Genomic DNA, 10775 nt, shown 5'->3' on the forward strand with positions numbered 1-10775 from the left:
CTTCTGGGAAAAACTTATAGTATCCTTTACACCTCTCCGATCGTACGAGTTCTACACAACGGAACTAAAATTTAAAATCTACCAGAACCACTACTCAACAACGTACGTGTAACAAATATCCGTCAACACCAATCGAAATAGAGAAAATAAAACGAAATAAAATAAGAACAATTACTCTGAAAATCAACAATCACTCAGCTTCATCGCACTCTAGCAACCCCATTGAATCCATTTATTTCCAAACCTTAAAGCCCCTCGGCGTCCTCAGAAATTCTCCAATCGTCCCCGTAATATTGTCATTCTTAAACAAAAACCAAGTGGAATCCATGAGAAGAAGGGAGAAACACGAGCCAACGTCTTCAAACGAATACATGCCCAATGTCAAGGGGCGACAAGCCCGTCAGACGAGCGTTGCACGCGATCCTAGGGATCCTCTTTCGTGGTCGGTTGTATCTGGTGCACCATACTCGGCAGATGATGATGATGGTGTTCCGGTCTCCTGGATAGTCCCAGCAACGGTGGCAGCAGTGGCAGAGGCAACGGCAAAGGCAGACCACCAGGGAAACCAGCCAGTCCACCGAGGAGCGCGGAGGCAGTTGAGTGTTCCTGAGCCTTTCTTCTTAGCTCGGCGAGGCTGCTGTTCCTGTGCAGATCGCCGGTACCCGGCTTGCAACAGCCGCACAAGGACCCCGGCCATCCGGCTGGGGACCAGGACAGCATGTCCTGCAAGCTTCCGGGTCGATGGTCGCTCGAGGTCCACAGCGACGGAGTGGTCGAGGTTAGGGACGTTGGCGCGCTACTGACCACCTTGTTCCCGAATAACGGCGGAGAGAACTGCGCTGCCAAGTGCGGAGAGAAGAAGAGCGACGTGGGAGGCTCGACTGGCCTGAAACCCGCTGCCAATCCTGCAACGCTGCAATTTTAATTTGGGCCCGTGTTCATTAATCGTTGTTTATTTCGGGGTTTGCAGGGATTTTCTGGGGATTTTTGATAGGTTGTTTAGGTTAGAAAGGATTTGTTGTAATGGGTTTGGTGTGGGAAGGGTTTCTAGTCAGAAGCTTGGTATGAGGAGGGGTTTAGAAAATATTTTTGATAAAATGTGTCAGCTGGAAAGTCTAGCCTGGGTAGGGTTTTTGACAGCTGATTCAGCTTTGGGAGAATTTCTGACGTTAAAATTAGTTTGAAAAAGGTTTTTGGTAGGAGATATTACTTGGGAATGTTTTGGTAACAAGCTTGGTTTAGAGAGAGTTAGAGGTTAGGTTTTAGAAAGGATTTCTGGTATCAAGTTTGGTTTGAAGAGGATTTTTGATAAGAGGTTTGATTTAGAAAATAAATGTGTGAGCTGGAAAGTCTAGTCTGGGTAGGGTTTTTGCTTTATGGGATTATTATTGCAATTGTTCTAATCCAATTATTCATCATTTGCTCATTTTAAACCATGCTGTATCTAACTATAATTATTCTACTACCACAGAAATCTTCCACAGAACAGAATAATTCCTCATAAAATGTATTTAAGAATTTTCTACTCCTTCCAATTTATATCTCACTTTTTCTTAACCCACCTTGCCTTTCTCAAACCTAGACCAATATTAAATTTTCCCTTATAAAAATATTAGGTAAGACTTCTGGAAATGTGTAGGATCAAAATTGCATAATAGATTTATTTTTGCAGATCAAGTTACAATTGAACAAAATGAATTCTCAAAAGTGTTCCAATTATACCATTTGCTCATTTTAAACCATGCTGTATCTAACTATAATTATCCTACAACCACAGAAATTTTCCTCAGAACAGAATAATTCCTCATAAAATGTATTTAACAATTTTCTACTCCTTCCAATTTATATCTCACTTTTTCTCAACCCACCTTATCTTTCTCAAACCTATACCAATATTAAACATTCCTTGCTCCCCTATTTTTTATAATAACCAAGCTGAAAACATCATCAAGATCAACGCTAAGCTTTCATCGAGCTTTTTCAATTCGACGAAATAATTAGCAAAATAAATTACAGCCTTCGAGTTCATCGGCAAGGGGTGAGCGAAGAGAAGGAGGAAATGGAAAGGGTGGAAGTGGAAAGCAGAATGGCTCACGAAAGCGCTAACCCGATTAGCACGCGCGATATTCCGCATCCTCCAACAGCCGGCAGAGGCTGCTTCGAGGCGCTGATGATTATCTCAAATATTAATCGCAAATATTGTTTAATTAATGTAACGTGCCCGAGGTGAAGCTCGAGACGGAACGCAAGAGTGACGGAAACGTAGGTACGACGAGTCCTCGAGTCGAAAGGAGAAGGATCTTTAATTAGAGCAACGGAGACGGAGCGAAGATGGTAAATAGAGAGATACGATGATGGATAAACGTGTTCAAATAGATGGTGGAATCTTGGGGAAAAAAGATAAGTTAAGCAGAGTTAAAGGATGGGGTTTTCGAAGTTATGGGTGGAGGGTAAATAATTTTGCGAAGGCAAATAACGGAGAAGAAAGTATCCAGGTTTAATGAATAATAAACAATCGAGAATAATATAAAAATTAGGTAGAAAGACGTTTTGGTTGTTATTTAATAATTCTCGAGATTTTTAATTAATTACCTTCAATTTAATATTTTTATAAAACATAATAATATATAAATTTTTATAAAGCATAATATATTAAATATTTGTTTTTATTTATACATTATGTATTATTTTTTACTACTACACATGCATGGGTCTAATTGTAAATGGATTAAATATACGTGTGTATATTATTCACAATTTGAGATAGTTAAAGAACAAAAATGTTGAAAGTATAGTAATATTAAATATTTCCAACTATTCAAATTGTCAGTTATCAAGTATTTCTCGAATCTTAAAGAAATAAACAATATTAATTATTCACACTTTAAAGCAAGAGGAAAAATATTAGATGTGCAATAATAATATGAATAAAATAAATCAGTAATTAACAATTGATGCAACAAAATAAAGATGCAGCTAATTGTTCAAATAATCCCAGTACACGCAAATTCAACAACAGCTATTGTAATTTTAATTTAAAAACAAAAATTCAAAATAATTTTCCAGAAATTAAAACTTCAAGTAATTTTCCACAAATTAAAAATTCAAAATGGAATCAAGAAATTCACCTGAACAAATAAAAATTCAATCGAACACCAATCATCTATTCCCAAATATTTCAATTACCAAAAATTTAAGAAAAGAAAGGGAAAACAAAGATGAAAAAGAAATTACAAATTGCACAAAATCCAAAATAAGAATCAAGTAACCACCCTTAACCAAGAACTCAAACTTCTCAAAAAATTTAAGCAGATCCATTAAACATCTTTACCCAAAACGCAAGAAACGCAAAAATCCGTCTTAAACGATACGATTAAGAAACTACCCCACTTGGGAGTTAGTAGAAAAGGACAGAAGAGAGGACAGGGATAACGATATCTGGGTCGTAGCTGAGAACGGAAACGGAGCTGGAAGTCAGTGCAGCAGCCAGGAGCGGATTTTAGGTGGCGGAAGGAGGCAGGGGTAGAAGACCGCAACGGGGTGGTAACGAAGGGTGGCAAAGGAGGCGGAAGGCGATGGCAGAGGCGCAGAGAGGAAAGCTTGAACCGCGGTAAGCGCGATAATTAGCGGCAATTAGCTGCGTAGCCTAGCGTGCACCGCACTTACGCGCGCTTGCTTGCCTTCCTCGCGTACACGCACTTCGTTTCTTCGTCTCTACGCGCCTAATCGCGCCGTCTACACCGTCTGCGCCCTCGCAGATTATGGCTACCTCGCTGCGAAATTCTAGGTGGGTCCGTGTAACTGCTTTCAGAGACGAGACTGTGTACGTTAACCTTTTGTAACGCCTGTTTTGCTCGAGGAGGAGGGGTTCTAATTTATTATATTCTTCCGTATGTTAATTTGAATTTTATTTTATGTTAATTATGAGGTTTGCCATGGGGTTAATAGCTGTGGGATTTAATGAGTTAGTGTATTTCTTCCTTCTTTTTGAAATTTTGAAATTTACTGAGAGGGTTGATGAGGAATTTGGTGTATTCTTGGTTTTTAATTTTGAGATTTATTTGCGGATTTAACCCTTTCCACTCGACGATTTGTTGGCCAGAGAAGAGTAGAAATTCAATGATTCTCTACTAAAAAATTGACGATACTTTTTTGATAAATAATACAAAGAAAAAATTGTATAATAATAGAATTCTAGAATTATTTGACTTCGACACTTCGCACACTGTTACATTACATTAAATTTGATGTATTAATTAATATCGATCTTCCAAATTTCATGAAATGGTGACTGAAGCTCTCCTCTCAAGTGCAAAGGGTTAATAATTCAGGAATCAGGTGGATAAGTGTATTTTCTTTTCTTTTTTAATTTTGAGGTTTATTGAGGTGTTCATATTTGAGGGATTTAATGAATAAGGGTATTTTTTTTTTTTTAATTTTGAGATTTGTCATGGGGGTTGATAATTGAGGGATTTGGTAGACAAGTATGTTCTCGAGGATTTCGTTAAAATTTTCAAGGATTTGTTGTTATGAGAAGTGTTGAATAGAGTATAGTAAACTGCTATTATTCAGAATGTTTGATTATCCGGCAATTGTAATTGACGAAGATATTATTGAACGAATTGAAGGAAGATTGTAATGATAATTGTAATAAATCAGGTAACGGTTTTATAAACGTGTTCCCAGTTATTAAGAAGCTTTCATGGCAAGAGGAATATTTTATATAATAGTTAGAATGAAAGATAAGACAAGTAACCCTATTATTTATGCAAAAAAATTAGCTCACCACGATGTTAATCGAAAATGTCAATAAAATTAAAATTTTTATTTATATTATATAATAATTTTTTTATATTATAAACTATATGAATTATTCATATTTAATAATTATATAATAATATTTATCTTATTATCATTCCTAATATATCTCAGAAAAATTGTGAATATAGATCGTAAATTTAAGAAAAAGAATGATTAAAATAGCAATCTATAATCGTCAAAAAATAAATACGTAATAATAAAAATATAATATATATGTAATAATATACCAAATTATCAATTTTTATACGAAACGGTTTGGATTCAATATCCACTAAATTTCATCCTCCAAGAATTATCGTGTACTAAAAACTCTTTTATTTATATTAAAATTGCATTAAAAAATTTTTTCTAATTTTATATCCCAAGTATTTTACGTACTAAAATACGTAATAAAAGTGTCGAGTAATTTATACTATAAAATAGTTGTACGTATAGTAATTGTTTTATCCAATGTTCGGAAATAGAGATTTGTCAAAAAAATTGTCCAAAATCATAAACGAAAAACGAATGAAAAGTTAGTTTTTCGCTTGGACGAATCACGAGGGGGATAAACGAGACGGATAAACTCGAATCTCTTTCCCAACAAGTTTAAATGCATAGTACACGGAATGCACGAGTTTACAGATCCTATAAAACAGTTAGAGTGCTCGTCGAAGCACCAAGTTTTCTTACGCGTTTCGCTGGTTCAACGAGATAAAACATGCTTCTTAATCGTTTCACGGTCCTTAACAACGATGATGAGGACACCGTAACGACGTGGAAGCTGCTTCTTTTGCGTAATACGAATCCATTAACATCTTTACTTAAAATTCAATGACGTCAAAGTACTTCATCCTCCGCGTCGCCGACACGGTATGATACACGGTTAAAATTGATACTTTCTGGATCGTGTGTGCGCTTGTTTGCGAGCAGAACACGAATGCATCGCATTAACGAAAATCATTGGTACCAAAACTAATCGCAGAATCAGATAGCGTAAGCATAGCTCATCTATAATTATCGCTGCTGTTAAAATCTACTCTTAGGTTGGTGCATATGAAACGAGATAGTCGTTTCTTTCAGATATATTTTTTCGAAATATATTCTGGTTAAAAGTTCAGACACGAAACTTGATTTTACGTATGATTTTATAGGTGATTAATATTGGGAATGTTTACCTGCAATGGGTAGTTGAATATATTATACGAAGATAATAATTATTATAATAGTATGATGAATATAAATGCGTATGTGTTAATCCTTTGCACTCGTTGATTTTTTCGTTAAAAGAAACTAGTAATTTGAAGACTTCCTGCTATAAAATTGACGATATTTTTAATAAGGTAAATAAGAAATCGTATAGAAATTAAGACGTAGAATTATTTTATTTCGATATTAAACGCATCGTTTGATAATTTTGAATTTGATATATTAATTAACATTGATATTTAGAATCTGATTAAATGGCGACTGAGAGGCGCCTCTTGAGTGCAAAAGGTTAACCCTTTCACAGTGTGGTAAAATGATGAATTCAGGTTCAAAAAAATGAACCTGACAGGTATTCAGACCTAGCACTCGTTTAATTTAGACCTCCAATTAACTTCAGTACTAAGTGCTAAAGATTTCCTAGACATGCTTAAAGTTTCTTTTATTTAGCAAAAGTCTATTTAGAAACCACTGATTTAACCTACCAACCATATTATCTCCGATATAAAATTTTTTGATATTTGAAAAACCACTGCGATACCTGATGAAGCCTTTACCAACTATCATCCCCGATATAAAATTTTCCCCAAAGCGATATCCACTGTACTCTAAAACAGTCATATTTAGACTTAACACTCGTTCTATTTATACCCAACTCATTTAGACTTAGTATTATAGATTGACATCAATATTAAAAATTCTCAAGACATATTTAAACATCTTGGTTTCAAAAGCACTCACCCAGTTTATCAAACGCTTTCTCCCTGAAAAGATCTTGGTATATAACTAAAAACAGTTACATATTGACCTAAATACTCGTCTATTTTGACCCAACTCATTTAGATTTAACAGGATAAACTCCAATATTAAAGATTCTCAAAATGTACCTAAAAATGATTACGATTTTTCGGTTAGAAATTATTGGTCGAAACTATTAACCATTTTCTTCCCAAAAATCTCCGCAATACCTAACTAAAAGCAGAAATCTAGACTCTATTTTATTTAGATCCTGTTCATTTAGACTTAACAGGATTAATTCCAATATTAACGATTTTAAGGGCACACCTAAAAAAGATTACAAATTTTTCGTCAGAAATCACTGGTCCAACCTATCAACCATTTTCTCCCCAAACAATCTTCGTGATACCTAATCAAAAATATTTATCTAGACCTATCACCCATTTTATTTAGACCCAATTCATTTGGACTTAACCGGATCAACCCCAATATTAATGATTCAAAAGACACACCTAAAAGAGGTTAGAAATCTTTCGTCGAAAATCACTGATCCAACTTACCAACCATTTTCTTCCCAAAATTCTGCGTGATAGCGTACCCAAAACAGTAACCTAGACCTAACACTCATTTTATTTAGGCCCAATTCATTTAGATTTAACAAAATTAATTCCAATATTAAAAATTCTAAAGGCATGCCTAAAAAAGATTACAAATTTTTCGTCAGAAATCACTGATCTAACCTACCAACCATTTTCTCCCCAAAAGTCTCCGCGATACCTAACCAAAAACAGTAATCTGGACCTAACTTAACCATTTTATTTAGACTTAACAGGATTAACTCCAATATTAAAGATTCTAAAGCCACACCTAAAAAATATTCCAAAACTTTCGTCAGAAATCACTGGTCCCAACCTATCAACCATTTTCTCCCCAAATAATCTTCGTGATACCTAATAAAAAATAGTTATCTAGACCTATCACCCATTTTATTTAGGCCCAATTCATTTAGATTTAACAGGATTAATTCCAATATTAAAGATTCTGAAGGCACAACTAAAAAATATTCCAAATCTTTCGTCGGAAATCACTGGTCCAACCTATCAACCATTTTCTCCCCAAAAATCTCCGCGATACCTAACCAAAAACAGTAATCTGGACCTAACCTAACCATTTTATTTAGACTTAACAGGATTAACTCCAATATTAAAGATTCTAAAGCCACAGCTAAAAAATATTCCAAATCTTTCGTCAGAAATCACTGTTCCAACCTACCAACCATTTTCTCGCCAAAAATCTCCGCGATGCCCAACGATGAATCGTCGGGGATAACCCGAGAAATCCATCGGATGTTGGAGGATCGATACGGGTGCCGGAGCGGAAACCAATTCCACTGAAGATTACGTTCTCCGCGAGTAATTTAAATCCCACGTTCCTAAGAGCGTTACTATAAAACAAGAAAGACGGTGGTCTGAAAGAAGGACGGAGCGGAGCCACTTTCCAGCGTAGTCACCCTTCCATGCCGGATCCGCCCCTGTTCCGCGGGAATCGACTTGCACGAGGAACAGCCTCGGTCTTCTGCTAGGTAAGGAGGAACGCAGCAAAGCGTACACCCCTGCAGCCCGAGAAGCTGCCGAGCCGCTGAATAAATGATGAGGATATATTTACGGCGAGCGGTTTTAAATAAATTACAACTGCGGAGACGGCGAAGGAGTATCTTCCTACCGTTTCAACCCCCTCTCCCCGATGCTTGAATCCCCCGGCTGTTTCCATCCGCGGCCTCTTCCACCATCTTCACTCCAGCCAGCTACCAGGCTACCAGTGTATTCCGTGTGTCTACGTTTCGGGTATTGTTCCTCTACCTACATGCTAGGGGAGCCTTGTCTGGGATTATAAAGAGCCACCGTCGGATACTTACCGTCGTTCGCAAAGAAATCGGCGAATCCTGCATCTTTCTATGGGGAAGCTTTCAGCCCTAAATACACCTGCTGCGTGTGCTGCATATCTGCAGGAATTGGTTATGGTTTCTTGGATTCAGTTTTGTCAGACGGTTCGGGTGGCATAATCTCGCGCGAATGCTGGTCTCGAAGGTAAATTTTGCGTATTTATTTTATTTATATTTTCAAAAAATTCTCACGATGAACGTGAGCAAGAATGATATGTATACTTTGGTTTCTTGATTTCGATCAGTATTTGATATTTTGTTATCTAAAGGTGGTTGTTTTATCCCCTTCATTGGACTCCTATTAACGAGTTTCCAATTTTATGTAAGATACAGTAAGTGTAATAGTTTCTAGTTGCGTGAGAAATTTCTTTTAATGTTGACCATGATACGTTATTATAATAAAAAATTGTGGAATTTATAATAAAAATAGTATCATAATAAAAAATCATGGAATTTTTGGCAGATTTAGCAGATTTTGCTAAAATAATTCTCCTCTTCAGGGCGAATTATTAATTTTGTTGAAGTATTACTGTGTTATCTTGGTCAGCGAAGATTACATAAATCTTATTTGAGGTTTGAAGACTGTATGATTGAGGAATTTTATTTTGTTTTTAAGATTGGTTCGTAGATAAAAGAATCTTTTAACCCTTTGCACTCGAGAGGTGAGCTTCAGTCACCGTTTCATAAAATTTGGAAGATCGATATTAATTAATATATCAAATTTAATGTAACGTAACTGTATGGTAGGTATCGAAATCAAATAATTCTACAATTCCTTATTTACTGCTCAAACGAGTATCGTCAGCTTTTCAGTAAAAAACCTTTGAATTTCTGTTCTTCTCTAGCCGAAAAGTCGTCGAGTGCAAAGGGTTAAGTCCAAGTGAAAAATAGGAAATGAATTTCTTAAAAAGTATTGCAAGTCTTGCAATCTTGGAATTTCTTCTAATAACAATATTATTTATATATATAATTTTAATAAAATTCTGCTGTAGATTTTATTAGTATATTTTGAAACTGCGATAGAAGGTATATACGAATACTGATTTATACTTATTTCCTTTCACATCGAGGCAATATCGATCTATGAATATTCACACTAATAGTAAACATTTAATATATTAGTAACATGAATAACAAACACTATTATTGATAACGTCGAATAGCTCACGGAATATGGTATTATTTTATTAATAGCACTGCAGTAATGGCTTATCCTAGACTTTCCAATAACATGATTTTCTCGAAATTGTCTCGTTGCAATATTAATTCGATCATCGAATCATTATTTCAACGACGTTAATTCAAAGAAATATTCCCGTTAATGCACGGAGCATGCATAGAACAACGGATTACGAAACTCTGAAACGATATAGCATGTTTATAATGTCGTTACTTCTAGGTGGCACTAAAAGAATATTCCTCAGCCTGTGGGATTTTCGTTTGCTTCGTTCTTTCATAATTCATAAATATAAAGTCGCTTTTGTCGGTGGAAAGGTGAAACGCACTTGGAAATCCATTTTCATATTCTAGCTAGATGCACGCCAGTTTTTTTTTCCTTTTTTTTCCGTTAAATATGTGTTGGGTAAGAAGTTCGTTTAAATTTTACCACAGGAATTTTTTCGGAATTCCATTCTTCTCGACGCAACTGCAGCTTTTCTTCGCTACGAGCTGTTCGATTTTCCGGAAGTTTTATTTCCTTGATTATTCACCACACGATACTTTGTTTGGTCCAATAGAGATAGCTTTCATTCTTAAGAGGTGGAATGGAGGGAACGAAAGGGTGAAAATTTAAGTAAATTTGGGAGTAGGAATTATGTGCAATTAGAAATTTGAAAACAGAAGATATCACAGTCTACACCTAGAAGTAAATTTGGGAGTAGGAATTATGTGCAATTAGAAATTTGGAAACAGAGGATATCACATTTTACACCTAGGAGTAAATTTGGGAATAGGAATTATGTGCAATTAGAAATTTGAAAACAGAGAATATTACATTTTATACCTAGGAGTAAATTTGGGAATAGGAATTATGTGCAATTAGAAATTTGAAAACAGAGAATATTACATTTTACACCTAGGAGTAAATTTG

General features: G+C 35.5%; 1 protein-coding gene across 1 annotated transcript in view; it reads right to left on the bottom strand.

Moving 5' to 3' along the window:
* Nucleotides 1-423: 423 nt before the first annotated feature.
* LOC108545215 (diencephalon/mesencephalon homeobox protein 1-B) overlaps nucleotides 424-10775 on the bottom strand; it is a 35441-nt gene continuing 25089 nt past the window's right edge. Inside the window, exon 7 of the mRNA XM_017896725.1 lies at nucleotides 424-913. Coding sequence (XP_017752214.1) covers nucleotides 424-913 — 490 coding nt within the window. The remainder of the gene's footprint in view (nucleotides 914-10775) is intronic.

Source organism: Eufriesea mexicana, unplaced genomic scaffold (genome assembly GCF_001483705.2).
Source record: "Eufriesea mexicana isolate 0111107269 unplaced genomic scaffold, ASM148370v2 scaffold382, whole genome shotgun sequence".
NCBI classification, from domain to species: Eukaryota; Metazoa; Arthropoda; class Insecta; order Hymenoptera; family Apidae; genus Eufriesea; species Eufriesea mexicana.